The following is an 18,147-nucleotide window of genomic DNA, read 5'->3' as shown; positions in this document are numbered from 1 at the left end:
GATTTGTGCTGGCTTTGTGTATTGGAAGTTATATTTGGTCATTAATCATTTGTTTATTAGATATCACATGCATTTGTTAGGCCATCATGAAAATCATACTGGACTCGTATGATTATTTTTTTTCTCTGTCTTGAGCTAATTTTGAAAGCTGGCTCTTGCATTCTATCAACAGCAATGTCAGATCTTTTCCTGCTGTACGGCATGCCGTTAGATTATCTAGTGCCGCGATAAGTGACGTGAACTTTCCGGCGAAGAGATGCTCTCCTTGTTATTTTAACATCATCTCTTTTCCACCTTATGCCTACGCGTTTATGCTCTGTGAAAAGGGTGGATGCGTTCTCAATATTCCCATGGTTTCCTAAACTAGCCTGATTCCTCAACTATACGCTAGCTAGCTCTTTACTTCTCACCCTGTAAGAGTAGGCGCTAGGCACCCACTGAGATCCAAACTTTGCCTGAAAGCTTTCACTTGGACAAGATGCATGGTCTGGTTGGTTAGGATACTCGGCTTTTTGTTTTTGTTTTTGTATTTGTAGTTCCTGTCCTCGAGAAAGGAGAGAGTGTTTTATTTTATTGCTAAGTTGGAGGGAATGGGGACCTTTTTTTGATAGAAACGCACAATGAGAAATACCCCCGAGTACTTATTGAAGAAAAATAGAATAAGAGAACATGAGAAGGAAGATACCGATGAGAACACATAATAGCATATGCTAGCTAACTATTTCATCTGTACTTACAGAATAATTTTATTCTTGATAAGAAAATCAAAAAGATCAAGAAATTAATATAAATCAAGATATTTAATCTTGCAACATGGAACATGTGCAATTGTGTTTAATAACTTTATTTTTTTGGACAATCTTTTTATTTAATCAAATAATTATTCATGCCAATAAAATGATGTCTACCAAATAAAATAAAAGAAGTCTCTTCTTTTTTAAAATATCATGTAGTGAACATTTTATACTTATATTTAATCAATTAGTTTAATCTAATTTTAAAAAATATCTTTTAAAAAAGCTAAATTTTAAAAATAATAACAAATAAAAGACTCGAGATAACCCAAGTTATATTTAAAACTTATAACTAGTGAAAAATCATGTAGAAAGAAAATAAAATAAAAATCAATGAAGCTCAATCTCCGATCAAATAAATATTGAAGGATGAAACTGAAAAAACATGAGCTTAAAAAAGAAGAAAAGATAAAGCAAACCCAGATGAACTTTCTAAAACTAGGTCAATCTCTAAAAATCACAACATGTGAAATTTTAGACCCGGACTAAATCAAAAAGCTCAATTCCCAACCAATTTAATGTTGAAGGATGAAATTAAAAAAAAATCAATTTTAAAAAAATACCAAAGAGAAAAGAATAACAATAAAATGAATGAAGACTAAATTTAGTAAAAACAAAAAAAACCTAAGGAGAGTGAAAATGTAAAAAAAAAATCAATTTAAAAAATTATCTTGAATAAAATAAATAGCAATCAAAAGAATGAGAATCAAACTTGAAAGATGAAAAACATTTAAGGGGGATGAAGTTGAAAAAAATTCTAAATTTATAAATTATCTCAAGTAAAATAAATAGAAATCAAAAGAATAGAAATCAAATATGAAGGAATAACAAATCGAAGAGCTGTTTTGAAATCTTGAAGTGACAGACATGAAAATCAAGGAGAAAAAAAAAAAAAAGTTATCGTTGATAAGCTGGATGGTTGTTGGTTACACATGTTGCCTCATTATAGAGGGATGTTGAGAGATTCAAATGCTACTGTGGAAGGCGGCGTTTGGTCATTGAACAACACCACATATGTTGTCCACACGCTAACGTGTGCATTTTACAGGTTAACCATCTTTTTTTTAATAATATTTATATTTTTTAAATTACAAAATTGTCCCTGAACAAACCTAATAACAACAAAGAAAATCAAGTGAAAATACAAATAATACCCCTGAATATAAGCTAAAGAAAAATCCATTTTTAAGGGCATTTGCTTCGTGGAAACTGGTTTTTTGGAAACTATTTTTTAAACTTTTGTATATTTGTTTATTTTTAAGAAAAGTTGGTTATTGTAAAACATTTTATAATTAAATAAACATTTAGCTTGGTTTATAGGAAACTATTTTTCATTTTCTTTTTAGACGAAATATATTTTCCAGAAGTTATTGTTATTTGTTAATTATATCAAATTTGATCCTTAATATTTTAATTGTTATATATTTTGTTTTGAATTTTTTTTTGTTACTAATATATTTTTGATTTTTTCTCCATCCATCCTTCCAATTAGCTCCTTACCATTGGGCTCTCAATTTGATTTAATTTTATTTTTATATTAAATTTGATCTTTAATATTTTATTTGTTATATATTTTGTTTTAAATATTTTTTTGATTTTTTCTACATCCATCCTTCTGATTAGCTCCTTATTGTTGGGCTTTCAATTTGATTTTTATATTAAATTTGGTTCTTATTTTTTAATTTATTATTATTATTTTACCTATTAGGTTTGATCTTTATTTTTCTATTGTTATTTGTTTTATTTGAAACAATTTATGAAATTGGTATTTTGTTTTTTCAATTTCATCCTCCTTCAATATTTTTATCTACTATATTTGGTTTTTATTCTTTTAATAAACTTAAAAAATAAAGTATTTATAAGTTATTTTTTATCTCATTTTGCATGGAATAGCCAAATACTATGAAGTATTTTCTAATTTATTTTCTATGACACTATCAGACATCTAAAAATAATTTACTTTTCAGGAATTTATTTTTTATAGAAATCACTATATAAAAAAAATTATTTTCCAACAAACAAACGGGACATAAATCATTTCACTCAACTTAAAAAATTGAAAATACAAAAACTCCCGTAAACATATAACCTTTTTTTAAAAATTGATTTTAAAGACAATATAACCATTTCATTATGCATAATAAATATAAAATGATTTATTTATCCTTTATAAATATATTAATGACCAATAGCCATATGAAAAGACTATATTGGTCCTAATTGTTAGGTTCATTTTGAGTACAACAAAATCATTTACTTTGGATTGCTAGAATGATTTCTTACATCGTTCATATTTTCTTATAATAATTATAATAATTCATTTCCAAATGACAAGGAACCTTGCCACCTGCTACTTTAGACACAACTTGGCCATTATAGGCCGGCCAATATAATCCCCTTCTCTCAGTTACAGTAGAATTCTACACTAAAGCCTCAGATATCTTAATTTAGAGACCAACTTTTAGAACGAGGCTTACGAACAAAGCTTGCGTTGTTTCCACTCTAGGAGCTGCATTTGGGCTCAAAGGTTATTTGATCATACCCAAATCACCAGTTCTTCTAGAGATACGGAGTGCTGCAATAGGATAGTCAGCAGTGCAAATTAAACCCCTCTCCAGTTCTTTAGATTCATGAAGGGAAAGTGGCAAAACATCTTATGAGAAGTATCAGGCAGCAGAGAAATCATTGAGAATGGTGTTTTATTTGAGTTGTTGGGGCTCGAATTGAGTGTTCTATATAAATATCCAAATATAAAAGTCTATAAACCCCAGGAGATGTACTTCTACGTAAATTTTAGCCCTTGAAGGCAACATCCAAATTCACACAAGCACTGATAAAGAATTTCTCTCTTCTGAACTTTTCAGAACAGAAAAAACCTCTCCGTGACGAAACCTGGTGGTCTTGTTGATGTTCAAGAACTATAAAATAAAGATTGTATTTTGAGTTCATTGCGAATTTAACACTTGAAATCCTATGATTTCTGCTTTACAAGATTCCATTTGAAGCTATTACCTGACCTCACAATCTTCATAGTGAAGACAAAAGGAATATTTCTAGCCCTGCGACTCAGAAGAGTATGGTCCAGGTAAAGCAAAGTCTATAATGCAATTATCGATATAGCATATCTGCAACTACTTGAAAGTAATTAGATGCCAACAAAATCATACAATGCAATCAACTTGTTCCAATTTTTCAATTCCGTTTTCCCACAGAAACAAAGATATCAATGAAGCAATTTATACCAGCAAACCGCGAAAATGTCTCTATCCATCTCCTACCACATGTAAAGCGGGTAAAAAAAAAAATTTAGAAAGATCAAAAAAAGAAAGGAAAAAAGAAATTATTATCTAACACATACTGTACACAAAAGTCCGAGGTTGATCATAGCCAGCATATCGTCGTTGATTCAGTCTGAATGTCTCATATTGTATCCGGGAACTGAATGCTCTGTGACCCAAAAATTTGATGGGAGCTGTCTTCAACAAAGACAGCAATACCACATTTGCTGCTATTGAAGCCTTCCCATAAAGCAAAATTAACAGTTCCTGAAACTGTCTTCTTGGCAGAGATGTCTTTGACAGTGCAGAGCTTTTCAAGCTTTCTAACAACATAGTCATTTGACAGGACACGCCCTTTGTTCTCTCCCCTAGGACAGTCTGTCACCAATCCACTCTCATACAGAGCCACCATGACATTGACACCATTGTGGTCAACTTTAGCCCTTAAAGCTCCTGACATAGAGACTTGCAAGGAATCTGTTGTAGGCCTTAGAAATGTTGCCTGTTACCACGGGGATTGCAGTTATACATGATCAGAGTTTAAGGATACAAACATTTTTAGTGTTTTTCAATTTGAGGACTGATTTCACATTCTGAATCGTACTACCTAAATTTAACATCCCAATATTCAGTGATTATCAGGTTCATGTTTTAAAGAAGAGATGACATTGCCATGATGCCACATCCACCCAAACACAATCAGGTAAAGCTGTCATTTTCCAAATTAGCTCCTCTGTTGCCATTAAAGTAGTTGTTCATAGGTACACAGATGATGCTAAACAAGGTCACTTTACTAACAAAACAAATGCAAAATTCGTCAGGCAATTTTAAACTAGATTCCTAAATGATATAATCGAATTAGAACATCTACATCCCTGATACCGATTTTTTCAAGGAGTTAGCGAAGAAGATTTTGATGTTTCAGATCACTGGAAAAGCTTAGCAGGGTTTAGTTTTAATTATTTGAACATGTTCTGTAAAAGAAATTTTCTGTCATTTTTCTAATTCTCACAATATTGCTAGCACGCTCATTGTCACGACGTTTGAATGGTGAGATCAACTTCCAATTTTCCTTTGTTTTGTTGACAATCTTTACTCAAGCAGACTTGTAACAATGATGAACAATAATTTGCAATCTATGATCTATATCACATGATAGCCAAAAAAAAAACCATGTTAATTATCACGAGCATCACTTTTTTTTTACTTATTTCATGATTAATTATCACATTTCCTAAACTACTGATTAATGAAAAAGCATGTCACAATTATATATTTTGGGCAGGGCTATTTTTTTATATATCTCTATCACCTAGCCCCATTGCACAAAAAATTACAAAGATCCATGACTACAGGCATAGAAAATAACAAAAGTAGGAAAAAATTCCGAGGCAAAAGACGGAGGAAAAGAGGTAATTAATATATATATATATATATATATATATATATATATATATATGTATGTATAAAAGTACTAACCTGAAATGTGGGAGAAGGAAACCTTGGTGCATTGACAATGGAAGACAGCAAAGCCTCCTCATCATTTCCCACACACTGAGTTCTCCCTTGAACAACAATTTGTGGCGTAAACATTGTATCAAGCTTCAAAGACTCAACGTAAGCCTTCTGTCTAACCGTCCACTGACTACCCCCATAAGGGTCTTTCCACCCCATATAATCCCAGTAATCGACATGAAAAGCCAAAACAATAACAGGCATTTCAAGTTGAAAGTCCCCTCTCCCTAGCCTTGACACCAACAATTCAGCTGCCGGGGATGTTGCACATCCCTGTGAAGAGAACAGCTCCACCAACACAGCCCCTCCACGGCGCTGCTCCTCCGCTGATACATCAACTGTTACATTTGCATGGTTTTGGTTTTTTGAAGAGGAATCGCTATTTCTTTTGCCGAAGCAGGATAAGAGACGTGGTGCCATATTGTTATGATGCGGCACGGCAGTCCCTTGTCCTCCGGTTTGCCTTGACAAAAGAGAAAGAAAGAAATGCAAGAGAGGCAGAATAAAGAAAGGGAAGATATTAGGTGTAATGAAAGAAATCACAGGGAGGGTGAGAAAATTTTGTGGTTAAGAGAGAAGGTAGGCGAAAGAAAAGCTGGCTCTACTCTTGGAATATTTTTGTTGGTCTTCACGTTCGAGGATGCTTTCATTTTTATTTCTACACTATTTTTTTCAAAAGAAAAGGTACATATGTCATGGTTTGGTTGGTGATTTCAGCGTCGGCGACACGGTTCGTGCAAGTCGGTGACATGCTGTAATTTGTCAGAAGTGGGTTGGGTGTCAGCACTGAGGGAGTTGGCATGGCAACAACATTTCCATATTTTAATTAGCTTAGCCATAGTGGAGAAGATGGGGAAGGTTGTTTTGACAAGGATTGGATTCTTCGATGTAAAGAAATGGTGAAGACAGGGGACGGCACAACAACTCAGCCTTCTGCCTACGTTAACATGTTGGAAAATTTTATGGCTACGTTAACATTGACAGGTCTCGGATGGGCTCAGTGGATCTCAATTAGGCCAGTGGATGCCCTGAGGCTCTTTGCCATCACTTGCAAACTTTTGTCGATTGTGTCTTTAGAATTGTTGTAGCATTTGTATGGTTTAAAGTATTTTGTATTTAGAAATATATAAAAATAATATATTTTTTATTTTTAAAAAATTATTTTTAATATGAGATATTAAAATGATCTAAAATCATATAATTTTTAATAAAAAAATTTAAATTTTTAAAAAATATAATTTTAACCACATTTTCAAATGAATAAAATGCCAAGAAGACAATCATCTAGGTGGTGGTCCAATGGTAAGAGCTTGAGACTATGAGGTTTGCTCCCTCTGTGGTCTAAGGTTCGAGTCTTGTGGTTGCTCATATGATGATCACTGGAGGCTTACATGGTCGTTAATTTCAGGGCCCGTGAAATTAGTCGAGGTACGCGCAAGCTGGCCCGAACACCCACGTTAAAAAAAAAAAAAAGCCAAGAGGACTTTTTGGATTGAATTCTTCTTCAACAAAATGTAGCCACCGCCTGAACTGGCCAGTTTAGCTGGGATCGCTTGGAACTGGCCACCGACAACTGCCATCAATAATAACCTTTTTAAGTTGTTAAATAACTAGACATTGCTTCGATGAAGAAGTCAAATGTTGTCATATATAACCGAGTCCACGTTTTGGTGTAATCGATTCTGTATATAAGATGAAATGTGAGTATAATTTAATTGAACATAATGGATATATATTCGGACTAATTTAAATGAGCAAATTTTTCTGTACTTATTTTCATCAATAAATAATGTGGATAGACTACAAAATATGATCCCTAGTAGCACTAACTAGTTTGCTTTTCATTTTATGTTGTGTGGGTTACATTAAAAAAAATATATATAAAAAAATATTTTAGTTCATAAAAATTATTTGATATTATAATTAAACTTAATACAATGAGTTAAACTTGAAATTTCAGTTTTTCAATTAAATGTTATGGGAGATACTTTAATTTAACCCAATTAACTTAGAAAAGTAAAAAAAAAAACATAAAAATTAAAAATCAAACGTGTGAATTTAAAGGTAATTTGAACAACTACTAAAAAGTTGTGACTTTTATATTGGTAGCCAAATGCTGCCAACTCGGAAGTGACAGAACTTGCTGTATGTTTGATTGTTAGCATGTGTGGCCTGGGTTTATAGCTACAGCACCGCCCAATCTCTCTCAACCAGAACGTATCAGGAAGAATCTATCTCACTCCATAGACTTTTTCTAGATAGTCAGTCATACGCAGGTTAGTTGTCTTAAGTGTTGCTCCCCTCATGACAAGACATGGCCGGTGCACCGGGATCATTAAACTTGGATACTTTTGCTCATCAACCATAACCAACATTCTTCCCATGGCATTTGGTCTGTGCTGGCTTGCCAGCCAGCTACACTGCTTCAGCAGATTCTACGCAGTGCCTTCCTTCTTGAAATTCCTTTCCCAGCAATTTTCTCACCGGAAAAGCACTCACTGCGTTGTGTATTTCAGGGGAAGGGATTTAATCAGAAAACGTGCTTGTATTCCTCTGGAGCAGCGTATTCTACTTCCCTGCACACATAAAATGCCAGTTAAATTTATCTTCTCGAGGCTTCATGTTCTTGGTTAGTTAAATCATGCTTAACACGACACTAGCATGAGTTTTATAAGCAACAAAAACTTCACAATCAATCTCAGATATAGACCCCGAGAGAACTAGACAAAAACCACCGTGAGCTGACATCCTGTCAGAAGACACTTGGCAAAATCCCATGGACAGGCCACAAATCACCAGCCACCTGTCTGAGCTAAATGTCGGCCTAACATCTTTGTAATCTTGCATGAATCCTGCCCTGTATCAAACCTCCGTGCACCTTTCCCACTTCTTCTTCTTCTTCTTCATCATCATTAATTAACAAGTTACTTTAGCAATGAATAGTAATTTCCCCAGCTCTAATTTTTTTTTCTAGTTAATTAAAAATTAAATTTTATTAATTTTTTATTTGTTTTGTATTAATTATTCTAGTATTATAATTCGAGAATAATGTTTAATGGGTTAACCTGAATTGAATCAAGTTATTTTTTATATTAAATATTTTTTAATTTTATCATTCAATAGTGGGTCGGTTAGAAATTAAGTTTCATAATCTATTTTGATTTGTTTTGGTATTTTAACCTCGATTAAATCATGTTTTTTTATAATTTTTTTCTAAGAGGTTATATATCTTGGTCTCATGTCCTTCAATATTAGATTTGCTTTTTATTTGGTTGTTTCCATCTCATAACTAGAGTTGTGGGTTTAGCAGATTAATCTAGTTGACTCAGTGTTTTTTAATTGATTTTATTTTCCAGTTTCATCATCTAATATTGTATTTGATTGGGAATTGAATTTCATGATTTATTTCAATTTGATTTTTATGAAGTTATCCTGACCTCGTAACCCTAGAATAATACTTAGCGGGTTAACCCATATTGACTTGGCTTATTTTTCTGTCATTTTTTATTAAATTTTTTTATAAATTTCATCATTCAATATTGGATCAGACAAAATTGATTGAGAATTAAGCTTATAAGGTTATCTCAGTCTTATGACCAGAATCGTGAATTTGGTAAGTTAATCTAAGTTAAATCAAATTTTTTTTCTATGAAATTTTCTCGATCTCATAACTCAGGTCATAGATTTAACATATTAATTTGGGTCATTTTTTATACTTTTTTAGTCTTATTCTTTAATATTGAACTAATTGGAAATCGAACTTCATAATTTGATTTGATTTTCTTTTCATGGTGTTATCTTGTTTTTATGACCCAAATTGCGAATTTGACAAGCCAACTCGAGTCTCTTTTTTAGGTCTTTTTCTAATTAATTTTTTTTTTAATGTCATCCTTTAACAATAAGCTGATTGAAAATGAAGTTTTATAATTTGTTTTGATTTAATTTTTACGGGGCTATCACAGTCTCATAAATTAGGTCATGAATTTGACATGTTAATCTGAGTTGACCCAAGTCAATTCAATATATTGTTATTTTAATATTAAAAAAATTATTATTTTAAATTTTTTTTTGAGTCGAACTATATTTTATAGGTTGTTAATGTTGTTTTTGAATCCAGAAAGTTAACTAGATAACATCGACTCAAACCTCATAATTTTTTTTTCACTAAAAATCTCATTAGCAATATCTAAATATTTTTTATATTAAAAAAAAAATTAACTCGACATATTCAATGCCTAATTTGCTATACAATTTGTAGCAGAATCAAGATTGGGTCATTTGCGTAGAAGGGTCCACCAAGCTCATCAAGATCAAATTAAATATTCCAATGGCATAATCCCACATCCTTAGTTACTGACCACAAAGAAGGAATCCTATACGTGGCTGACCCACTAGCGCCACCCCTTTATTCCCAGCTCAATATAAATCCCCACCATCACCACCTCTAGAACTTCGTATCTAGACCTTGTCCAATATCCAATTGGTCCATTTTTCTTCATTTCTTAGCTACCGACATCTCTATCTCTCAATTTCTTCCTTCAAGAAGGCCTTATATTCAACTAAAAATCAGATTAGCCATGCTAGAAGGCAAGGCAGTCATTGGTGAGACTGACATGCTTCAAACCATGCAACAAGATGCCCTTGATCTTGCAGCCAAAGCCCTCGACTTCTTTGACGCCACTGACGCCACTGACATAGCTCGTTTTATTAAACAGGTGAGCTATAAGATGCATATGGAGCATGCATGTTGTCTCTGTGGGCGCGCGCGCGCGCGCATGCATGCAGGAATTTGGTAGCACACATGTACCAAGAATATTTAAACATACAAGTTTTGCAAATAGAATGTGAAACTTGAATTTTCAGGCTTATTTAAGTGGGTTTTGTGCTTGTGTTTGATGCAGGAATTTGATAGGATGTATGGACCAGGGTGGCATTGCGTTGTGGGAAGAGATTTTGGTTCATTTGTAACTCACTGCTTTGGATATTTCATATATTTTCAGGTTGGAAGCCTTTCAATCTTGCTCTTCAGGGGCTCTGCTAGTTATCCAGAACCTGAGAAAAATCAGTTTGAACCCTTAGAACCATTAGGGACCTTAGATACAATGAAAGCTTGATATTTCCTTTACTGTTCTGCTTTTCCGGTAACCCGCCTTGTAAATGAAAGAGAAGAAAGCACAGGTTCTTCGCTATTAGCCTCTCTTGTCTTTGGTTCTTCTTAATTACGTTGGCCTGCACAGGTTCTCTTTTGAACTTGATCAAGTTTACACACAGAGTTTGTAGCGATTATCAGAATCATAATCGTAATCATATTCATAGTCTAAAATGCAAGCTGAAAGAAATTATTTCATTTTAGCATCTCTTGAAAATCAGGGATCACAATTACGAAAGGTAAAGAAGAAATATAAGAGCATCACATGGAAGATTTCTACCTGATTGGATAAATCAAGTAAAAAAGTAAGAATCATGCAGAGACAAACCAGTTTTGGCAATGGGACGAGGGAACTGTGTGGATGGATCATGGAATGAGTTCTTATGACCACATTTTGATACAAGACAAAAGATGCTTTGATGAGGGTTTTTTTTTCTTTTAATCCTAATAATTACAATAAAATTTTTAAAAAAACTAACAGCCATATTTTCGTGTGGATTTGTGTTGGTTGTTGAAAAGAAATCAATAGCTGTAGAAAAAAGGTCTTTCTAAAAGGTCTTCTTAGGCACCGTGATAAGAGCTCATCGCCACTGAAGTTTCCAGGGCCTAACATACAGCAACTTTTGACACCATCACCGGGTCGCCCTCTCTTGTAACCTACAAGGAACTCAACGAGTTCGTAATTATTCGAGAATTTGCACCTGTAACCAAAAAAAAAAAACTGATTTTGTTGTGCCCGCGCGAGTAATATCCTTGGGTTGACCCGACCAAGATACAAGCCTCACAAAGTTCTAAATGGTATGAGTTCTTCCAAGTCAACCCAGAAAAATATAAAAAAATTATATTTGAAGTTTTAATATTGGAAATGTTTTGAAACAATGTATCTAAATATAGGCTATAAAAAAATAAAGTGTAGTGTAAGTATCTCATATTAAAATATTAAAAAATAATCCATTTGAATATATACTATATATAGTTACCACATTAAAAAATTATAAAATAATATACATGGGTATAGACTATATATAGTTATCTCACATTGAAAAATTAAAGAACCAATTCATGTGGAAATAAACTATAAAAAAAGTGAGGCTAAGTACTTATAAACTAATTTTATATTTTTTGAATTTATTAAAAAAACTCAGGTCTCACTCGAATTATACTGCATCATCTAGATTTTGAATTTACCAAACCAATTACAAACTCAGGTTTTTATAATTTGAAGTCTAATCCAGATTTTAAGTCCCCAGTCAACGGTCAGCCCAAATTTCATAATGATGTTAGTGTACAGGATTTTCACATCTAATGGTGCCAAGTGAATGCTAAAACGTTTATCGTATAATAAATTTAGACACTCAAAATGGAGTCATGGCTTTGGATAATAACAGGACCTTACAAGTTCTCCCTTTGTGAAAATGAGAGACTTTACACTCAGGTTTGTTTATCCATATGTTGGAACAGTGGCACCTGAAACAGATTCTCGAAATAAGTTGTAATTTGAGACCAGAATATATGCGTAGCCCAAATATAATTGGACTGAATATGAATGTGGAATTGGACTTGGATCACAGTCCATTAAATGGAAGCTCAGCAGTCTTTTCCTTTCAATCTTCATGGGCTAGAAGCCCATTGTAAAAACCCAATTCAATTGGATAGCTTTTTATCTAATATATGTCTAAAGTTTGACATGCATTAATCACTTCAGGAACGTACTCAAAAACCAGATTAAGATAAAGCGCATCCTCCTTCTCCTTTTCTTTTCTTTTCTTTTCTTTTTTTTTATTTATTAATATAAGTATTTATATGTACCTCAATTAATTTTATAGATCCTAAAATTAATGATCATATAAACCTTCAATGATCATTATATTAATAACCACCTAAAAAACAAATTTTTTAGTCTTTAAGTTCTTATCACTTTATGGGTTAAAAATCACATCCTTCTTAGTTTCTGGAAAGAAGCAATACCTTGAAGAGACAACATTCGAGTGGTTGGCAACTCACGGTTCTTATGCCTCTTATCTTGAAGAACTTTCTTTATACCAACAGTTTCATGGTCTCTGAACATTGCCTAAAGCCAAAAATGTAAAAAGGCAGAATGCAAACATGAGTGCCCGGTGATAATCTGGAAAGGATGTAGCAATAATACACTATCAAGAACCATTCAGGAAAACACTGTAGTCTTTAACAACATACCTAAGAAACAGAAAATATTGTACGAGGATGAAACATGTGATATGATGAAGGGCTCTGGGAAAATAACAACAGCAAACACTGATGTACAGAAAAACCATTACGGAATTCTCCTAATCATGTATTTTCTTTCCAATCTTATTGAAATTTTATTTTTTGGGGTTGCTGGCTTAATTTTCTTTGCAGGAGGAAGAGAGGTGAACTTTATGCACCGAATGTTCTACTGATAATACCCCAAAACGTAGAACTTTGGACACAGCTTGGTGCGTTCCAAATTTATGTTAGAAATAGGGGGGTTACTTGATTTAATTGCAAGATTACTGTAATGACACAGCTTCAAACCCTGTTAAAAGAGTTATCTACTAAAAAAATGCGGCTAATCACCATATATTAAACTGCAAGATAACAACATCAATTCGTTTAATAAAAATCAATTTGATTGACGCAGGTGTCAAAAAACTGGATATCACATTGTCAACATGACCAATAATTTCCGTACTTGTTAGTTGAAATTGAAGCAAGGAAGAGAGACCACCAATTCGTATATGCTCAAATAACAAAGCCTGAGATAAAAGAGCACTTGTACGAAAGAAAGCCACAGGCATAGTCAGTAGAGGCATGATAACAAAATTTGCCTCTTGAATCTGGTAAAGCTTGAATGAAATTCCACGTTTCTATGTTAATGAGACTACGTTGGCAATTTATGTACAAACAAAAACTGTCCTGCAATGCTTGTTTATCGAAGGTAGACCCTCCGAATCGCATTTGTTGGATGCTTCCCCTTGCCTGGGCTGCTGATTTTTCCCTGCTAGATAGTATGTTGAAAAATCAGATTGTATAAAACTATTGCATATAGTACCAAAAAAATAATAATCAAAAGAGAGCCACAAAAATGACACCCATCCAACAGAGACATCTTCAGATAGAAAAACAGAGACATCTTCAAAGGGATGTTGCATCGGTTCTTGTTTAAAGACATTCCATTCCTTTCAGACAGAAAGACACGCTTACCGCTTGTGAAATAGAACTTAAGTACTAAAAGCTCTGCATGCAATTCCAATAAGAAATCCTCCCTGAGAAAGAAATGCCTCATGAATTGCTGAAGAACCTCATATGTCCGTAGACGACTATGCAATTTTCAGGAAAAAAAAAAATCAAAGTTGAGGACAGAAAATTGATGTTCAACAAATTGTACCATTTGTCAAACTAACACCGTTTTGTCACCCTTTTGTGGCACATTCAGTTTAGTCCCTCTGCTGCTGCAGTTTTGGCTCAAGGACATTTTTCCCGTCACATTCTCTTTTCCAGGGGCAACCATTTTGTTGAACCTACTAACTCTTACCTTCTCCCTAGATTTTGCAGTACCAGGTAACGAGTGTTGCTTGTTACCTCTATGTTCGGCCAATGCTGTTACACGGAGGGTCTGCTTCTGAACCTGTGAATTTTAGAACAATTTCAACTTGTCCCATCATTATGATGTCATGTATGAAAAGTTCTACAAAAAGGATCACTCATCTTGGCAATCTATTGCTGTGTTAAGATAGAATGTAATAAATTATTTTAGACATACTTTGTCAAATATCCAAAAGTTTCTGAACTTGGAAAAAAAATTTGTAACCAACATATCTTGAATTTGTACAGATTCTAATTCTAACCTTTGATTTCAGAGCTTCTTGGGGAACTGATTTTGAGACATTACTTATAGCTCCCTTCCTAGAATTGAAGACCTTCTCCTTAACTCGAACATCAGAAGTCTTGGACATGTTAGAATCTTTTGTTTTCTTCCTTGCTGCTTCAGTCATCCTTGCCACATTTCTGCTATCTGGAGTTTGTTCTTTGTTCCTCATCAATGTAAGTGTTGAGCTCTTGACATCATGACCAGGGTTCAAAGACGATCCAACACTAGATTTGCTGGATGAAGACTTGCGATCTCTTAATTGGTTATTCTCATCATTAATCTCCACCCTTGATGCTTTTCTTGTAACAAAGCTTTTCCTAAGACCATTCCTCACAGCAGACAGGAGCCCACTTGTGTGATCAAATCCTCGACTTAATACTTCCATGTTCCCTTGCCTTGCTTGATGATCACTCCCAAATGTAACAGTACTTGTATTGCTATCACTTACCATAGCCACCCCAGAATTCAAACTACTTTCACTAGCACCTTGACCGGATTTAGCTTTTAAATCAGTTTCCTTAGCATTTCCAGTGAAGGTCTTCCCAGAAACCATACTTAATTTTGACCTCGAAGTTCCTTTAGAATTTGCAAAGCTTAGTTTGGGTTTTATTTCATCACTGGGTTCTGAATTCACCCTTGAAGACTTATCATTTAACACCTTAACTGGATGCTTCTTATTCATTGAAAGATCACATTCACCTCCTCCCCATTTCTTGCCTGCATAATGTTTTCCCCTTGATCTTGAGACAGAGGATGGAATATTCGGGGAAGATGGTCCCTTAAACTCAAAATCTGAAGACATACTCCTCTCACTAGAATGAGCAAACGCAGCTTTTAACCGGAGAGAAGTACACTGGTGGAACCTGTAATCATATTGTTTTAGTTGTTAATGAACATCACTATTGTAATTTAGATTTTCACAAACAAAAACCCACTGCTAAATATGGAAAAAAGAAATATAAATAAAGATGCTTACGGATGGCTAGTATGAAACCACTTATCATCTCTGCAATGTGGAAAAAAGAAACGTATTGGTATCACAAATGCAGAATTTCTCTTACCGAATTCTGAAAAAACATGGAATTCTAATGGTAGTTCATAACATAGAGAGGAAGTGAGGAACTCACACATCTTGGTAGTTAGACTTTTCTTCTATTGTGAAATCCACCCACATTGGTGCTTCAATTTCTTCCTAAACGTTGATCAACAAGCATAACAAAATTAAAAAAAAAAAAAGTGTACCAAAAGAATGCATTAAAATCCAGATAAATTATGAACTCCACCATTAGCAAACAAACAGCCGCGGCTATTAAACAATGTGAAAATGAAACGAAACTTGCATCAACTGCCTAAAAATTCTGAAAAGAAATCCAATAATTTTAATTCCGAACCATATAATGCAAGATATTCCAATGATGGAAAAAACACTAAATAACTGTAATTGTTTGCAATAAATTATACTCAAATCAATTCAGTTGAGTCAGCTAAGTCCAAAATCAACATTATATATATATATTGTAACAAATTTTCCACATGCAATCTAAAAACCAAGAAAAAAATTTACTAGAAATCAAATTGAAAAAAAAAATCCACTAAAAAATGAAAAATGAAAATAAACTTCCAAGATTAAAAATATACAAGAAATAAAAGATCTGCTATATCATTATCAGAGATACTACCAAGATACCAAATTCAAGGGGCAAAAATCCTCAAAGTTTCAATCAAAACCTGTCAAAGAGAAGAAAAAGACTCGTAAACCCCATAAAAATCCCTTAGAAATAGGAGGAGAGATTTACCAGAAATGCCCAGTGATCCTTGGCGTTATTTACAAGAGCCATTTACGGATTCTTTTTAAGTGATGAAGAAGAGCTCTTCAAAGAAAAAATCACTGTGTTCGTGTTTCTTTATTGAATTCTTGAAAAGAACCCAAACTCTCCATTTCCAGTCTAATCGGCTTCTCTCCACCTTTTTGTTTTTTAACAAAATTCCCATTGTGGACAGCCTTAAAACGACTGTGTTTTTATTTTACGTGACAAGACAGGTGCCTTTGATCTCTGTTTAAGTGAGTCATACACCGTTGGATTGGTGGACTAGTTGGGGTATACCAAAATTCTACGGTCGAGATCTGCTATGTGAGGAAGGTGGGAAGGTAATAGTCTGGTTTTTACGGGGCAAGTAATTCGACCGTTGGGAAATTTTGAAATATTGAAGTGGAGGAATAAAAGCTAGCCTCCCGCGCTCGTTTCTTTTGTCACATGAAGGACTAATCAGGAGACATTGATAGCATACGAATTAGAACGAATCATCATCAGAGGATGTTTTGAACTTTTTGCAAAACTGATCTTCCTCCTTTCTCTAAAATGTGTTTTTTCCTCCCTGTTCTATCCTTTATCACCATGTTTGATAAGGATTAGGGAGGGTAGAAACTTGGTTTTAAGAATGAACACAAATTAACAAAAAGAAAATGATAAATTTGGTAGTATTTTTATTTTTTAAACTTGATAGTATTTTTAAAAAAATATTAAAATGATAATATTTTAGATTGGCTTAAATCAACTCAGATTAACTTATCAAATCTGTCATTCAGATTATGAGACCCTAATAACCCTATAAAAAATAAATAATTTTTTGTATTAAAATCAATTCTCAATTAATATAATATTGAAAATAAAATTCAATTAAAAAAATAAATCGATCAACATGAGTTAACCTGTCAAGCATAAATTATAAAATAATGATAACCTTTAATAAAAAACAATTGAAACAAATTATAAAACTCAATTCTCAATCAACCTAATGTTGAAGGGTGAAATTAAAAAAAAAAGAACACAAAAAAACACTTGAATCAACCGACCAAACCCGTGACCTGAGTCATGAGACCGGGATAACCTCATAGAATACAAACCAAAACAAATTATGAAGCCTAATTCTCAATCAACCTAGTATTTAAGGATGAGATTTTTTAAAAAAAAAATCCAACTAAAAAAAACCTTGAGTTAACCGACTTAACTAATGACTCGAGTTATAAGATCGTGATAATTTCATAAAAAGCAAAAATTAAAATTATAAATTCTAATTCCCAATCAACTCAATTTTGAAGGTCTAAATGAAAAAACAATAAATAAATAAATAACTTGAATCAACCCGAGTTAACCTAACCTGCAAAACTTAGGTTAGAATATCAGAATAACTTTATAGAAAGTGAAAAAAAAAACATTATAAAGTAATGATAAATGATAAAATTAAAAAAAATAAAATAAAAAGTGAACAGAAAAATAACTCGAGTCAAGACAGCTAACTTGCAAAACTCGCGACTCAAGTCATGAGACTGGGATAACTTTATACAAAGAAAAATAAAAAAAGATTGTAAAGTATGATTACCAATCAACCCAATGTTAAAAGATAAAATTGAAAAAATAATAATTAAAAAATGGACCAAAAAATGACCTGAGTCAACACAACTAACTCGTAAAACTTATGATCCAGATCATGAAACCGAGGTAACTCCATAAAAAGCTAATTGAAAAAAATTATAAAATT

The 18,147-nt window shown here is 33.2% G+C and overlaps 3 protein-coding genes across 5 annotated transcripts; 1 reads left to right on the top strand and 2 right to left on the bottom strand.

The window, feature by feature from the left end:
* Positions 1 to 3,958: 3,958 nt before the first annotated feature.
* On the bottom strand, positions 3,959 to 6,254 carry LOC133703349 (uncharacterized). The gene is made up of 2 exons (XM_062127821.1): positions 5,552 to 6,254; positions 3,959 to 4,574 (listed from the first exon to the last, which is right to left on the bottom strand). The coding sequence occupies exons 1-2, from the start codon at positions 6,005 to 6,007 to the stop codon at positions 4,215 to 4,217; spliced, it is 816 nt and encodes a 271-aa protein (XP_061983805.1). The 5' UTR covers positions 6,008 to 6,254; the 3' UTR covers positions 3,959 to 4,214.
* A 3,781-nt stretch (positions 6,255 to 10,035) lies between these two features.
* Positions 10,036 to 10,779, top strand: LOC133703224 (uncharacterized). The gene is made up of 2 exons (XM_062127681.1): positions 10,036 to 10,302; positions 10,489 to 10,779. Exons 1-2 carry the CDS (start codon positions 10,165 to 10,167, stop codon positions 10,699 to 10,701), a joined length of 351 nt encoding a protein of 116 aa, XP_061983665.1. The 5' UTR covers positions 10,036 to 10,164; the 3' UTR covers positions 10,702 to 10,779.
* Positions 10,780 to 13,458: 2,679 nt separating this feature from the next.
* Positions 13,459 to 16,596, bottom strand: LOC133703159 (uncharacterized). Of its 3 annotated transcripts, XR_009843835.1 has the most exons (7): positions 16,404 to 16,596; positions 15,735 to 15,799; positions 15,584 to 15,613; positions 14,585 to 15,470; positions 14,125 to 14,364; positions 13,941 to 14,002; positions 13,459 to 13,734 (listed from the first exon to the last, which is right to left on the bottom strand). XR_009843835.1 is itself a non-coding variant. In XM_062127604.1 (6 exons), exons 1-5 carry the CDS (start codon positions 16,443 to 16,445, stop codon positions 14,131 to 14,133), a joined length of 1,257 nt encoding a protein of 418 aa, XP_061983588.1. In that variant the 5' UTR covers positions 16,446 to 16,596; the 3' UTR covers positions 13,459 to 14,002; positions 14,125 to 14,130. The 3 variants fall into 3 exon arrangements, 2 of the variants coding, with proteins under 2 accessions (XP_061983588.1, XP_061983589.1); XM_062127604.1 differs by having other exon boundaries at positions 13,459 to 14,002; XM_062127605.1 differs by lacking the exon at positions 13,941 to 14,002.
* Positions 16,597 to 18,147: the final 1,551 nt, after the last annotated feature.

The sequence above is a fragment of the Populus nigra genome, chromosome 9 (assembly GCF_951802175.1).
Source record: "Populus nigra chromosome 9, ddPopNigr1.1, whole genome shotgun sequence".
Taxonomy (NCBI): Eukaryota; Viridiplantae; Streptophyta; class Magnoliopsida; order Malpighiales; family Salicaceae; genus Populus; species Populus nigra.
Note: the sequence above shows the minus strand (reverse complement) of the source record. Positions and strands in the feature narration are given on the sequence as shown.

Bases quoted from the DNA above. Each gene is read 5' to 3' on its own strand.
- LOC133703159 (XM_062127604.1), bottom strand. From the start codon at position 16,445: ATGGCTCTTGTAAATAACGCCAAGGATCACTGGGCATTTCTG. The intron at 15,800-16,403 runs GTAAATCTCTCC...ATCAACGTTTAG, and splicing joins AGGATCACTGGGCATTTCTG to GAAGAAATTGAAGCACCAAT. The intron at 15,471-15,583 runs GTAAGCATCTTT...ATATGATTACAG, and splicing joins TGGTTTCATACTAGCCATCC to GTTCCACCAGTGTACTTCTC.
- LOC133703349 (XM_062127821.1), bottom strand. From the start codon at position 6,007: ATGGCACCACGTCTCTTATCCTGCTTCGGCAAAAGAAATAGCGATTCC. The intron at 4,575-5,551 runs GTTAGTACTTTT...CCGTGGTAACAG, and splicing joins TTCCTTCTCCCACATTTCAG to GCAACATTTCTAAGGCCTAC.
- LOC133703224 (XM_062127681.1), top strand. From the start codon at position 10,165: ATGCTAGAAGGCAAGGCAGTCATTGGTGAGACTGACATGCTTCAAACC. The intron at 10,303-10,488 runs GTGAGCTATAAG...TGTTTGATGCAG, and splicing joins TAGCTCGTTTTATTAAACAG to GAATTTGATAGGATGTATGG.